Source organism: Hemiscyllium ocellatum, chromosome 14, assembly GCF_020745735.1.
Source record: "Hemiscyllium ocellatum isolate sHemOce1 chromosome 14, sHemOce1.pat.X.cur, whole genome shotgun sequence".
NCBI classification, from domain to species: Eukaryota; Metazoa; Chordata; class Chondrichthyes; order Orectolobiformes; family Hemiscylliidae; genus Hemiscyllium; species Hemiscyllium ocellatum.
The window spans coordinates 37,388,190-37,403,533 of NC_083414.1; the positions used below are offsets into that span (position 1 = coordinate 37,388,190).

At 40.0% G+C, this 15,344-nt stretch overlaps 1 protein-coding gene across 1 annotated transcript in view; it reads right to left on the minus strand.

The window, feature by feature from the left end:
- Positions 1–15,344, minus strand: part of cfap20dc (CFAP20 domain containing) — a 400,449-nt gene that overhangs the window by 372,237 nt on the left and 12,868 nt on the right. Inside the window, exon 3 of the mRNA XM_060835856.1 lies at positions 6,876–6,969. Within this exon, the coding sequence (XP_060691839.1) occupies positions 6,876–6,969 (94 nt within the window). The remainder of the gene's footprint in view (positions 1–6,875; positions 6,970–15,344) is intronic.

Sequence of the window (15,344 nt, forward strand, 5' to 3'; positions counted from 1 at the left end):
TGTCTTCAACCTCAAAGCTTTAACAAGAGGATACATAAGGAGAGGAATAAGTTAAAGAAATAACTTTAACAAAAGGTCTTAAAGATGGAGCGAGATGACATTGCAATGAGATACTGAGAGGGAATTTCAGAGCTTAGGGCAAAGATAACTGAAAGCCTGGTTCCCATCAGTGGTGCAAAAGAGCACAAGATGACAAAGGCTGGAGAGACAAAGTTCCAAGGGATATAAAGGATGGTGCAGAAATAAGCTAGGAGATTGATTTGCACATAGGAACATGAGAATATAAAATTTAGGATAGTATTTGAGGACCTGGAATCATTGTAGATTCAGAAGCATGCAGTGATGACTTGATCAGGTACTTGGTGTAGAATAGAATATGAGCTGAAAATGTGTTACTAGAAAAGCACAACAGGTCAGGCAGCATCCAAGGAGCAGAAGAATTGATGTTTCGGGCATGAGCCCTTCCTGAGTTCCTTGGATGCTGTCTGACCTGCTGCGCTTTTCCAGCAACACATTTTCAGCTCTGATCTCCAGCATCTGCAGTCCTCACTTTCTCATAGAATAGAATATGATCAAGAGAGCTTTGGGAAGGTAGATGCACCAACACCAGCATCTGCATCCAGGCCAACAGCCCCTGCATCAAGTCACTGACCACTCTTGATCGACTGCGATGGGCTGGGCACGTTGTCCGCAAGATCAGCATGAGACTCCCAAGTAGGCACTGTACGCCCAACTCCAAAACTGAAGGCATACTCCAGATGGATAGAAAAAGCACTCCAAGGACAACCTCAAAGCCTCAGTGGCAAAATGTGGCATTCCCACAGACAACTGGGAATCACTGGGCCAAGACCATTCAAAGTGAAGGAGCAGCATCTGGCATAGTGTCAATCACCTAGAGACTTGCTGTTGGGAAAAAGTAGAAGCCAGGCAAAAATTGTCTAAGGGCGCACTGCCATGGCAATGCCCCACCCACCCCATCTTCTTCCCCAAGTGTAGCAGAGTCTGCAGAAGCCACATCAATCTATACAGCCACTTACGGACTCACCCTGAGGGTGGAAGAGAGTCATTCACATTTGTGAGGGACTGCCGCTAATATTGAGTAAAAAAATCGCAAGCCTGAGAAAGCCAGTTTATTTTTCCTCATCAGCTGTATTAACTGTTGTTTTCAACAGACATGTCAGATGCTTTAAAAGTTGCAAACCGGTCACTGTCTTCTTGCAAGCCAGTGAAAGAGCCTGGAGAAGAAAGATTAAGTAGCAGCAGCTCCTGTAAGCCAGAAGAATCATCTCAGTGAATCATGTACACTGGGACCATTGAACCGCTTTCTAGTTTTTCTCTCCACCCACAACACCAATTTTTTTTTTTCTTAGTCTGAATGTACGAGTATGGAGAGTTTTAATTAGCAGAGATATATGCCAACTGTTCATACTGTTTACCCGCAGTTAGAATCTATTTATTTGTAATAAATAGCAATTCTTAGTAAGTACAGAAACCTGGTCCATGTTTTTTGTTAACCGGTGTCTAAATGACAGGAAACAGGAGAATTTTGCATACTTTGATAAAAATATTTTAAAGTTTTCATGATGACTTCAAGAATCATGGGCTTGATTTCCAATATGCTATTACAGGGAGATAATGATAAAACAGATTGCATTGTTATTACTTCATTCTTTTCTAGTAAATAATAAAATCTGTGCATTGCTGATAAGACAAGTAATATCAGATCAGTGTACAAACATGCTGCTACCTTTTTTGAGGAAAATGATATTGTTTCTGCTGGTCCACATTCTTAATTCTCTGAAAGCCACATTCTCTGTCCCTTATTTTACTTTACTGGACTAATTTAAAGCTTTTATGTTCAGATTCCAATTGCTTTACTTCTATATAAGTTTCCTCTGCCACTTAATTTTTTTTCTTCATTAGCCCCTAGCTCTAACAGTTCACACTTCTATTACTGCATACTTTTGTTTACATGAATCATTTTGAAAGCAGGGGCAGATATAGAAAACAGAATGCAAGCAAACCAAGTCAGTCCTAACTCAGACTTATTGTTACTCAGGCAAATCTCACATTAGCATCTCCTCATCTTATTACATATACTTTTCTGTCAAGTACTCAACTTGAAAACACAATTATCGTCAGAAAACATCACTAAGTCCCTGTGGAATTGCTAATTATTTCAAATCCTTGCCCGACCCACAAAAGTTGGTGTGTTCAAATGCCAACGCACAGATGAAAATCAATTTAATTGTCTAGACACTAATATCATTGCCTATGCGCTCATTATGAGGCATATTACCTTTATGCCTGATGACAATAATGAGCTGAAAAGAAAATATGTTTCAAATAATAAAATGAAAAAAAGTATTATGAATTTATTGAACCTTTTTACTTAGGTAAATGCAAGAAAATATCACAAATAAAAATTTCAAGTCAACCATGTAAGTTCAGTGGAGCTACCTTCATCTGCCTTCCTGGCTTTTGCCAACATTTTCATTATGAAAGTCTTTAGCAAAAATGACACAGCATGGAAACAAAAATCTCACACCCACTAGTGAAAGTAAATGTCACAGAACAGAAATAGTAAACTGAATTTGTTTGGCCTATTTGTATTATATTTATTCTTAGGCTCCAGTGTATTTTTGTGCCATCACTAATAAAACACCAAAACTTAGTAGTATGAAATACAATAAAAGTTAAAGTTTAAACATAGTTATATTTTGATCAAGGTGAGTGGCTATGCCTGCAGTTGCACAGACTCAAAGCTCTGGCACCACACATCTATTCCTCTCCACTTCTTTATCTTGCTTTCCTCCTTTAATGCACATCTTCAAACTTACCTATTTGACCAAACTATTGCTCATTTAATCTAATTTCTCCTTGTGTGGCTCAGTATCATACTCAGTTTAAGAATGCTCCTGTGAAGTGCCTTAGGACAGTTCATTAGGTTAAACATGCTAGACAAGTTGTTTAAAAGTTACAGTACAACATTCTATTCTCCTCCAATCTTACAAATAACTTAGTAATTTTGCAAAATAAGTTATTTTGAACATCTTCACAGACCCACACTAAAGACAACATTTTTCATTGCACTGTTTCAAAACTCAGCATCTCTTACGTTTTACGAAAATTTCTTTTATTCGTTTGAGCACAAGATTATTACAAGTTAATTGTGACTTTAAAATCCTTTTAATTTCAAAATTAAATATTTTGCACCTTTCCAGTAATTTGTGATACTTTCCACTTCTTGTATTCACATGATATAAGAGTTGCTAGCTGGGCCAGCATTTATTGCCTATCCTTAGTTGTCCTTGAAAAAAGTAGGGGCAAGTTGCTTTCTTGAATCATTGCAGTAGGTACACCCACAAGGTCATTCGGGAGAAAGTTCCAGGATTTTTACTCAACAACACTGAAGGAAAGCGAGATATTTCCAAGTCATGATGGTGAGTGACATGGAGTGAAGCTTGCTGATGATGGTGTTCCCAGATATTGGCTGCCCATGTCCTTCAAGAGGCGATGCTTACCTGTTTGGAAGAGTTATTGGTTTACAAATTGTGATTTTACCTCCAGGACCCAGGTTCAAACTGATTAGGTGAAAATATCCACCCTTAAGTATGTTTCTCATTGTTCAAACGTGCAAAAGGTGCTATGGCAACGAAACTCAGGGAAAACTGAATAATGTCGGTAACATAATCCTTGTAAAGTGACCAGGGTCACAGGGAATTTGTACATACAAAGAAAATATCTTTTATACCACTAAACACAAGCAAAATCCTGCAGATGCTGGAAATGTTATATAAAACCCAAAAAAGGTTCAAAAATAAACTTTGCAGGTGGAGCAGCTTCTATGGAAAGAAACCAGGGTTGATGTTTCAGGCAAGATTAAATAAAGCAGATCTTTTTGTGGCCATCTAAGGCCATTGAAGTGACACATGGTGACTAACTGAAAACATTATTAATGTATTCACATTGTGACACTTTAACAAGTATGGAGGTGCTTAGATGATAAATGCAGAACTACAGTAGCTGTGGTTATTTATCCTTGACCAATGTTCCCATTCCTCAGAATCAAACTTTTCACATCGTTGTCCAATATCTTTCAGGATTCTTAAATGTTGTATTATTGCACAAATCTCAAAGACAGCTGAATGACATCAGGTGACATTCTAGTATAAAAGATCTCCAAATAACTCTGTACAATCAATTGACTGAACAATTTTCCAGTCAATTATACACATAATGTAATGGCAATATAAGGAAGCATGCAACCAAGACTGTATATGTACAATTATCTATTCATAAATTTCAAGGTATCTGTCTCAAAAGTAACCAGACTCTCTGTGATATCTCTCAAGGACTAACATATAGACAACCTAATTACATCAAACTGTATCCATTTATGATTGATAATGCATTGTGAATCTGATCAAACTGCCCTAAAGGTCATTCTTATTTATCAGTTTGCATCATGGTGAATTAGAGTCATAGAGATGTACAGTATAGAAACAGTCCCTTCAGTCCAACTCATCCAAGCCGACCAGATAGCCTAAAGTAATCTAGTCCCGTTTGCCAGCATTTGGACCATAAACATTTCCTATTCATACACCCATCCAGAAGACTTTTAAATGTTGTAATTGTACTAGCTTCTACCATGTACTCTGGTAGCTCATTCCATAAGCGCATCACTCTCTGCCTGAAAACGTTGGCCCTCAAGTCTCTTCTTAAATCTTTCTATTTTCACCTTCAACCTATGCCCTCTGGTTATGAACTCTGTTACCATGGGAAAACAACCTTGGTATTCACATTATCAAGGCCCTCATGATTTTATAGACCTCAAGCAGGTCACGCCTCAGCCCCTGACCCTCCAGAAAAAATAGCCCCAGCCTCTCCTTGTAGCTCAAACCTCCAACCCTAGCAACCAACTTGTACATCTTTTCTGAACCTTTTCAAGTTTCACAACATCCTTCCTATAGCAGGGAGACGAGAACTGAACACAGTATTCCAAAAGTGGCCTAACCAATGTCCCGTACAGCTGCAACATGACCTCCCAACTCCTATACTCAATACTCTGACCAATAAAGGAAGGTATATCAAACACCTCCTTCACTATCCAATCTACCTGCAACTCCACTTTCAAGGGACTATGAACCTACACTCCAAAATCTCTTTGTTCAGCAATACTCCCCAGGATCATACCTATGTATAAGTCCTGCCCAGACTTTTCTTTCCAAAATGCAGCTCCTCATATTTCCCCAAATTAAACTCCAACTGCCACTTCTTGGCTCTTCTGGTCAAGGTCCCATTGTACTGAGGTAACCTTCTGGGCTGTCCACTACACCCCCAATTTTGTGAACACTTACATTTGCTCCTGCCTCACTTGTATTCAATTTACTTCAGTAAACTTTGTGTTGTCAGAATTCAGATATGTTTCCTGTTCAAACTTTGCGAAAAGTTCTCTCTTTTCCATTAAAGGTATAATGCAATGGGAATAATTATGCAAGATAAATGAATCATTGTGACCTTTTTTCATTGGCCTCAGAAATAAAAGATTCAGTGGTGCCAATGTGCAAAAAGAGATACAGTGAAGAAACAAAGATTGTGCTGAAACAAGGAATGAATTGGTATATGAAACACATCAGAAAGAAAAAGAAATAAACAATACCAAGATCAATCCAACAAAAAAAGGAAAGAAACAAAGTATCAAAAGTCGGAATACAAGTTGTCCGAACATCCTCAGCAGAATCAAAAGCTAAGGTTTAAGCATTGAAGGGAGAACGACTGTGATATACTTAAAGATATAAGCAAACATGTTCTAAGGAGGACGTTCTAAGTGATCTGGCAGGTTTATAAGTAGATGAATCTTCAGGGTCAGATGAAAATGCTTCCGAGGCTGCTGAGTGAGGAAAGAGAGAAAGTAGAGGTGTGTTGACAATAATTTTCAATTCCTCTTTGACCACAGGAGAGGTGCCAGAGGACTGGAGGACAGTTAATGTGGTATTATTCAAGAAAAAAAGCAAGAGATAAACCAGGAAACCACAGGCCAATCAGCCCAAAATTAGTGGTGGAGAAACTGCTGGAAGCAACTCAGAACAGAATTAATCTACACTCAGAGTCAGGTATTAATGAAGAATAGACAGCATGGTTAGGTAAGGGGAGGTCACAGGTGATATAATTTTATTGAATTTTTCAAGGAGGTAACCAGGTGCATTGATGAAGGCAATGTAGTTTATTAGGACTTCAGCAAAGCTTTTGATAAGATCCTCATGGGATACGGGGGTGTGAAGCTAAGAGCCCATGGGAATCCAAGAAAATTTGGCAAATTGGACACAGAATTGACAGGGTGGTAGGAAGCAGAGGGCAATGGTCGAGGTGTATTTCTATGATTGGAAGTCTGCATCCGGTGGCATAAACAACTCAACACACTTTGGTTTAATTTCATATAACTCCAACCTTCACTATCATTTCTGACTGATGAGTCACAACAAATTGTTTTTAAAAAATGCATGTGTATTTGTCTGCATCTTTTCCTAAATAAAAGAATGGCAAATATATATATATATATATCTATCTCTTTCACGTATTAAGTGCCAATGGTTCTCCTTTATTAACTAAGTTTTAAACCCTTTGTTATTTAATTGCAAGTTCCTTCTTCTCATGTAGATAACTCATCATTGAAACACTGCTGATGATTTCTCTTGAACAGAACATTAAAGTACCTTAAAATATTATTAAACAAAATAGTTAGATACAGATAAAGTGTAGGCATCTATGATTTTTCTATTAGTTTCAAGCTTCTACCTTGATTGTTATTCTGTATACATCATGTGCAAGTGATAATAAACAGGTCACTTTGAACAAGTTGCTCAATAACTTACGTGACTGTTTGCTGTCCTTTGGCAATTGCATCTTGTTTCTCTGACTGCTGCCTTCCAGTATATAAACATAGCTTTTCACTTCTTTATCAAAAACCTGAAACAACAAATCGTATTTGAAATGCCAAGCAAGTAACATGAAAACCTTCTGAATATGTTCCTTGAATTTCTAGTGAAACATATTTTTGGAGCAGAACAGGATAAAGCAACACCCAAGTTTGGAGATTAATAACAGATTCTAAATGACTTTTGCTAAGGATCTAATAGCAATGCACTTGAAAAAGTTTAAAATTATCAGGCAGAATTAACATGGGTTTCTGAAGAGGAAATAACATTTAACCAATTTACTGAAGTTGCTTGAGAAAGGAACATTCTAAGGCTGCCCATGTCTAAAGCAGCATAAAATGACTGAAAGTGGTTCTGATTTGACAATGGCTCAGGAAGATTTTTAACTGAAATAGCAGCTTGTCTAGTTTGATATTTAACGTTAAATTATTAGCCAGAGCAATGGGAGCATTTATAGAAGGAGTATACTCAAGGTAACAAGTTTAGGATAGCATACAAAGAGTCTTGCAAATAGAAAATGAAAGGGTCCTTTTGAATAGAAGCAAAATGCAGCTGCTGCCAGTACAGAGACAATTTGATAAGAAACATCCTTGAAAAATATTGATAGAAGTGTTCATACCAGGTTGATCCAAAATCTGGTATTGATCATGGGATAGAAGGGAAAGGTCTGACTTGCAACAGTTAAGACTCCCAGGTATTCGTAGACACAGGTTATATATGTTAAAAATTGAGTTTTAAATATACAGACATTAAGGAATTTAACTGTATTCCTGTGGATATTCAGTCTAAGGCAGAATTCTCTTTAGCAGGGAGTACTGAATAACTGGTATAGGAGCACAGCCTGGAATGTGATGAATAAGATATATTGGGGAGGCCCGAGAATATGTGATATGAGGGTCTGGTAAACATCATAAGATAATGGGAAAACGTAGAACTGTCCATCGACTGATCACAGAGTCATATGATTAACCTGATTGGACGAGTATGCAATCAATTAATAATACAATTGGTTTGTAACAGGCAAAGGTGGACTAAAAACAAATGCATAAAAAAAAGTATGTTTCTCTTTGTTCAGTGAAGACACTTCTGGACTGCCAGAGATTTTCATCCCACAGATGTAAACAATAAGCTGATGCTGGAAGTGGACCGGAGTATAGAGTGATTCATTTAGTCATTCCATCACAACAAACATCTGCTATGGATAGGGGCAACACCAGCAAGGACAGAAGTTTGGCTAGCTAACAGGAAACAGAGTCGGCATGAAAGGGCAATTTCTCATTGGTAGGATGGTGTGCTACAGGGAGCAGTTCTGAAAAATATGTTGCTGGAAAAGCGCAGCAGGTCAGGCAGCATCCAAAAAGCAGGAGAATCGACATTTCGGGCATGGGCCCTTCTTCAGGACTCATGCTCATGCCCGAAACATCGATTCTCCTGCTCTTTGGATGCTGCCTGACCTGCTGCACTTTTCCAGCAACACATTTTTCAGCTCTGATCTCCAGCATCTGCAGTCCTCACTTTCTCCTACAGGGAGCAGTTGGCAGGCTCAACTTTTAACAATTTATATAGATGACTTGGATGAAGGGATTCAAAGTACTGTTGCAAACTTTTCAAATAACACAAAGTCAGTTAGGAAACCAAAGTTGTGAAAAGGACTAAAGAAGATACTTAAAAGATATAGGTAGGTTGTGTGAGGGGTAAAGACCTCACAAAAAGACTATAGTGTGGGAAAATGCAAAATTGTAAACAGACTTCCTGTTGTTTCAGCGATAAAAAAAATTTGAATTGTGACAGACTACACAGCACTCAGATACAAATATTCGAACAAGGGGCAGGAATAGGTTATTTGGCACCTCAACTCTAAATCTACCATTTAATAAGATCATGGTTGATCGGATTATAACCACAAATATACATTCAACCTAGCACCACTAACCCCCTCATGCCTCGTTTACCAACAATTTATCCACCCCACCTTCAAAGGCAGTGGAAAGAGTTCCAAAACCTCATGACCCACTGAGAGAAAAAAAAAATCACCTCATGTCTGTTTCAAATGGGCAACTCTCTTTCTAAGGCAGAGTTTTGATAGTAAAGGGATGAAAGTTCATCAGGGATAAGCAGGAATGTGAAGTAAATCAGATTAGTCATGATTTTATTGAATGGTGGACATCACCACTTGAATGTCACCATGAAACAAAGCAGAGAATGGCAAAAAATTCTTGCAAATAGCCAAATTTGGGAAGCATATCCCACAATCCATTACAGCTGGCAGAGTTGAATGTCTTTGAAAGTTAGAAGAAGGCCACAGACGGAAGTTGGTGCTGTTCCCTGCACTTTTCTGTGATTTGTCACACACTGAAAATCATTCCACTGTGTCTTTTGACAGGCGAAAACCACATTAAGACTTAGGGAGAAGCTCTTCAGCAAAGTGAGGTGATAGTTAAAGAAAGATTCTCAAGACGACCTTTCTTGTGATGGAGAGTAGCAATATCCCTCTAATTTCCACTCAGAGCAGTGTCATTTTTCAAAATGGTCACAATTATGGTGACTCAGAGATCTCCTGGCATGCTATCTTCCTTCCAAGACAAGAAGATGAGCTCATAGGTTCAAGTCAATATGCCTCTCTGCTATATTTTGGTACTTCAAGGATTTCAGAAAGCCTTGTCATTTTCTTTGCTATTGGATGAATTTTTCAATCTCACAACAGGTTGGAGGTACACTCAGAATGTGAAGGGTAATGTGTTATATGATGGAGTTGAGAGCACTTGCGTCAAAGGCCGTGGGTAGACATTGACTATGAAATCCAACATTAACACCAGTGTGACCTTTGGATGCGTGAGGAACAGAGTGATAATTGCAAGGCCTCACACCAAGAATAAGCTTATTGTCTATAGAGCAATCTTGGTTAGAGAGAAAAATATTGCAGATACTGGAATCCAAGGTAGACAAGCAAGAGACTGGAAGAACACCACAAGCCAGGAAGCATCAGGAGGTGAAGAGGTCAACATTTCGGGTATAACCCTTCTTCAGGACTTTGGGGGGGGTTATGGTGGGGATCATAGATATGGTAAATGGGAATAAACGTTCCCCTTAATTCTGAAGAAAGATTATACCCAAGACATTGACTTCTTCACTTCCTGATGCTGCCTGGATTGCTATATTCTTCCAACCTCCTGCTTGTCTATCTACACAGCAACCTTAGCTGTCACCCTCCTTTATGCATCAGAACATTGACCATATACAGCAAACTCTACAAATCCCTGGAGAGTTATTACCAGTGTCATCTTCACAAAATCCCATAAAGAGCACCTCCCAGACTAATATCCCCAGTATCGAGGTACTGGTCATGGACTTGCAAGTATGAAGGGGAGGCCACATTATCCGCAAGTCCAACACATGACTCCTGAAACAACAGGAGCTCAACTTCAAACTCTGCAATAATAAAAAGAGGGCAGAGGAAACAGTACAAGGACACCCTGAAAGCTTCGCTAAACAAACACAATATCCCCATGGACACACAATACAGTTTGCCCCAGAATACACAAACTGGAGAAATAGTCACAAAGGCACCAACCACATCAAATGTTACTACTTATTGGAGAATGCGTAAGTCAAGCACAAGCAGCAGAAATAATGCCCACCCACCCGCCTTCTCAAACACCACCTGTCCCACCTGTAGCACAGTCTGTGGCTTCCCTTCTGTCCCATTTTTTCTTTCCCCCAACCCACCCAAGTGGTGCAAGCCATCCTCAACTCTAAGGGACTGCTAAAGAAGAAAAAAGAAGAGAATGTGGTCAGCCTTTGAGGGCCAGACAGCCTATTCCTGCTCCTTGTTTATATGTTCGTATGTTGCTGCTGCAGTCGATGAAAACCAAGAACATAATAACAATCATTTCAAAATTCTGAAATGGATAGCCGACACAATCAAATGGATTTTACATGCCCTTCAGCACTAAATTAAAAGAAAAGAAACTATACCACTTGGTAATTTCTTTTTACACTATGGTATTTTAGTTATCTTTAAAATATTAATGTCAAATGTAGAGAATGGGAAAGGCATTAAGTAGAGTCATGGGATTTTTATAGTACAGAAAAAAACCCTTTTGGCCCATTGTGTCCTTTCCAATCATTAACTATCTATCTATTTTCTTCCCATTTTCTAGCAAGTCCATGACACAGATTGTCTGGTGTCTTAAAGCATTTCAAGACTTGAGAGATTCTGTCTCTACCAATTTTAGAGAGCAGGTCCCAGATACTCACCACTATCTGGGTGAAAATATTTACCCTCAAATCCCCTCTCATCTCCTGCTTCTTACTTTAAAACTGTACCATCTGGATATTTACCCCTCTACATCAAGGGAAAGTTTCTCCCCAATTACATATCTATCCCCTGCCCCCACCCACAACTTCATACTCCTCCAACAGCAATTTCCCCTTGAAGGAAAACATCCCCAGCCTTTTTTCATAACTGAATTGCTCCAGAGCAGGCATCATCCTGATGAACTTCCCCTGCCACCTTCTGATAATGTGGCAAACAAGACTGCTCAGTGCTCAAGCAATGGCCAAATTAATGTTCCTGATGAAGGGCTTATACCTGATACACCCACTCTCCTGGTCTTCGGATGCTTCCTGACCTGCTTTGCATTGCCAGCTCCACACTTTTCAACTCTGATACTCCAGCATCTGCAGTCCTACTTTCTCCCAAACAAATATTATGTACAGCTCCAAAATAAATTCTTTGCTCATTTATTCAAAGCTTTGATTATAAAAGCAAGTATCCCATAAGTCTTGTTAACCAGCTTATCAATATGTCCTGTTCTCTTCAAGGATATTTGGACATGCATACCAAGATGCCTCATACCTTCTGTACTTCCCTTGAGTTCTATCCTTCAACATGTACATCCTTGTCTAGTTAGTCATCCCAAAATGCATCAAGTTTCACTTTTCAGGATTAAATTCCATTTGCAATTGCTCATACCATCTGATCAGCCTATCTAGATCATTCGGTAGTCATAGGTTTTCCTTCCCATTGTTCTCAACAATAATTTTCATGGCATTTGAACTTACTGATCATACCACCTTCATTCATGTCCAGATCATTAATGAACACCACAAACATCAACAGGCACAGCACCAAACTCTACAATATACCAGTGCACACACGAATGTCCAGTCGCAAAAAGACCCTTACACCATCATTATATACTTACTGCCACAAAGCTAATTTGGATCAGAAGCATCAGGAATTGGAGGAGAGGGCAATTCAGGTATAATCTTTCTTCAGGAATAAAGGTGGGGTTAGGTGGAGCTACAGAAAAAGGGAGTGAGAGGTGGCGGAAGGGTTATGGGTGAGGAGAGGAGCAGAGTGAGGAGTGGTGACGTAGTGATAGGTGAATACAGGTGATGGGTACAACAGGGCCCGTAAGGGCCAGCCTGACCTCACAGTCACCGCCCATTTCAATTTCCCTTCCCACTCCCTCTCCAACATGCCCATCCTCGGTTTCCACCATAGCCACATTGAATCAGACTGCAAATTGGAAGAACAGCTCATCTTCTGCCAAGGCAGCATACAGCCTGGAGGACTCAACACTAAGTTCTTCAATTTCAAATAACCATCCCAGGCTCCCTTTCCAGCCTCAGCTCCTCCCTTCCACTTCTCAGACTGACCCTTCCTTCCAGCTGAAAATGTGTTGCTGGAAAAGCGCAGCAGGTCAGGCAGCATCCAAGGAAATTCGACATTTCGGGCATAAGCCCTTCATCAGGAATGAGGAAAGTGTGTCCAGCAGGCTAAGATAAAAGGTAGGGAGGAGGGGCTTTGGGGAGGGGCGATGGAGATGTGATAGGTGGAAGGAGGTCAAGGGGAGGATCTCCAGCTTCTGCGGTCCTCACTTTCTCCCATCATCATAGGAGCCAGGCTTTAATCTTTGCGGAATGTTACCAGATCAAAGAATCTTACTCCCATTACACAGACTTAAGAAACCTTTTGCAGTGTTGTCCAGCACTGCTGCCCACATTTATTACTCCCAAGTTTTGGAGTTCCATAGCTTTCCTAACATATTACCTCACTTAACACATTCCTCCTTAGGGATCACATCTCAAGACATCAAAAAGACAGTGACCAACAGGATTAAATCTCCAAATGCTCTCAGTTAAATGAGACATTCTCCCTGCTTTACATGTTGAGTCTCTGCACAACTTGGACATCTCAAATCAGTTCAACTAGGACACATTACTTGCTCAATATTCGCCTTTCACTAGCCCCAGGCCAGCGGCTGTTACAGAGTCATAGAGATGTACAGCACAGAAACAGACCCTTCGGTCCAACCCGTTCATCCAACCAGATACCCCAACCCAATCTAGTCCCACCTGCCAGCACCTGGCCCACATCCCTCCATCCCTTCCTATTCATATACCCATCCAAATGCCTCTTAAATGTTGCAACTGTACCAGCCTCCACCACTTCCTCTGGCAGGTCATTCCATACACGTACCACTCTCTGCGTGAAAATGTTGCCCCTTAGGTCTCTCTTATATCTTTCCCCTCTCACCCTAAACCTATGCCCTCTGGTTCTGGACTCCCCGACCCCAGGGAAAAGACTTGCCTATCTATCCTATCCATGACCCTCATAATTTTGTAAACATCTATAAGGTCACCCCTCAGCCTCCGACGCTCCAAGGAAAACAGCCCCAGCCTGTTCAGCCTCTCCTGTAGCTCAAATCCTCCAACCCTGGCAACATCCTTGTAAATCTTTTCTGAACCCTTTCAAGTTTCACAACATCTTTCCGATAGGAACGAGACCAGAATTGCATGCAATATTCCAACAGTGGCCTAACCAATGTCCTGTACAGCCGCAACATGACCTCCCAATTCTTGTACTCAATACTCTGACCAATAAAGGAAAGCATACCAAACGTCTTCTTCACTATCTTATCTACCTGTGACTCCACTTGCAAGGAGCCATGAACCTGCACTCCAAGGTCTCTTTGTTCAGCAACACTCCCTAGGACCTTACCATTAAGTGTATAAGTCCTGCTAAGATTTGCTTTCCCAAAATGCAGCACCTCACATTTATCTGAATTAAACTCCATGTCCCACTTCTCAGCCCATTGGCCCATCTGGTTCAGATCCTGTTGTAATCTAAGGTAACCCTCCTTGCTTTCCACTGCACCTCCAATGTTGGTGTCATCTGCAAACTTACTAACTGTACCTCTTATGCTCACATCCAAATCATTTATGTAATCTTGGACTTCCTTTCTTGGATTTCTGTACATCTCTGGACACAATGGCCAATCCACCTAACCTGGACTACAGGAGGAAACCAAAGCATCCGGAGGAAAGCCAAGCTGACACAGGGAGAATTTGCAAACTTCACAGTTGCCTAAACCTGGAATCAAACTCAGGTCCCTGGTGCTGTGTAGCAACAGTGCTAACAGTGCTGTATGTATTGTCTGAATGGTCCTTACCCCAACAAATTTTAGATTAGATTAGATTACTTACAGTGTGGAAACAGGCCCTTTGGCCCAACAAGTCCACACCGACCTGCCGAAGCGCAACCCACCCATACCCCTACATTTACCCCTTACCTAACACTACTGACAATTTAGCATGGCCAATTCACCTGACCCGCACATCTTTGGACTGTGGGAGGAAACCGGAGCACCCGGAGGAAACCCACGCAGACACGGGGAGAACGTGCAAACTCCACACAATCAGTCGCCTGAGTCGGGAATTGAACCCGGGTCTTAGGCGCTGTGAGGCAACAGTGCTAACCACTGTGCCACCGTGCCGCCCACAAATTTTGTTTACTGAAGACTCACCAATTTCACATCCACTACTATTCAGTCTTGAACACATCATCTAGGAGTGTGTAATAACCCAGAATCAATTCTAGCAGAGTTTATCCACCTGTTTCTTCAACATAATTTGAAAAACCGGACTACTCTCCTTTACCCACTAAACGTCATGTGCCTACCTCCAATCTGCAGATTCTCTATAGCCTTGAAGCATATCCTCAGGTTAAAAAAAAGCAAAAACATTAAAATAAAACATTTAAAAAAGGACCATATATAAATCAATGCAAAATATTTTAATTAAAATTATTCATTTGATGATTTTATAAAAGTGATTTTAACAGAAAAAAAATTGTCAGGGTCAGAATTTTGAGACTCAACTGTCAAACTGCAGAAGATAATTGATATTTCAATCAGTTGAGCATATAAATCAGTGGCATTGCTGATACATTGTGCATTGCATAGTATACATTACAATTATTCTATAATGCTTTATAGAATTATTATAGAATTGTGTAATCCCAAGGGTGGTTTATAATTCTATAAAGCATTACAATTATTCTGCTTTATAGAATTATTATAGAATTGTGTAATGCCATATCTAAAACAGTTAAAAATC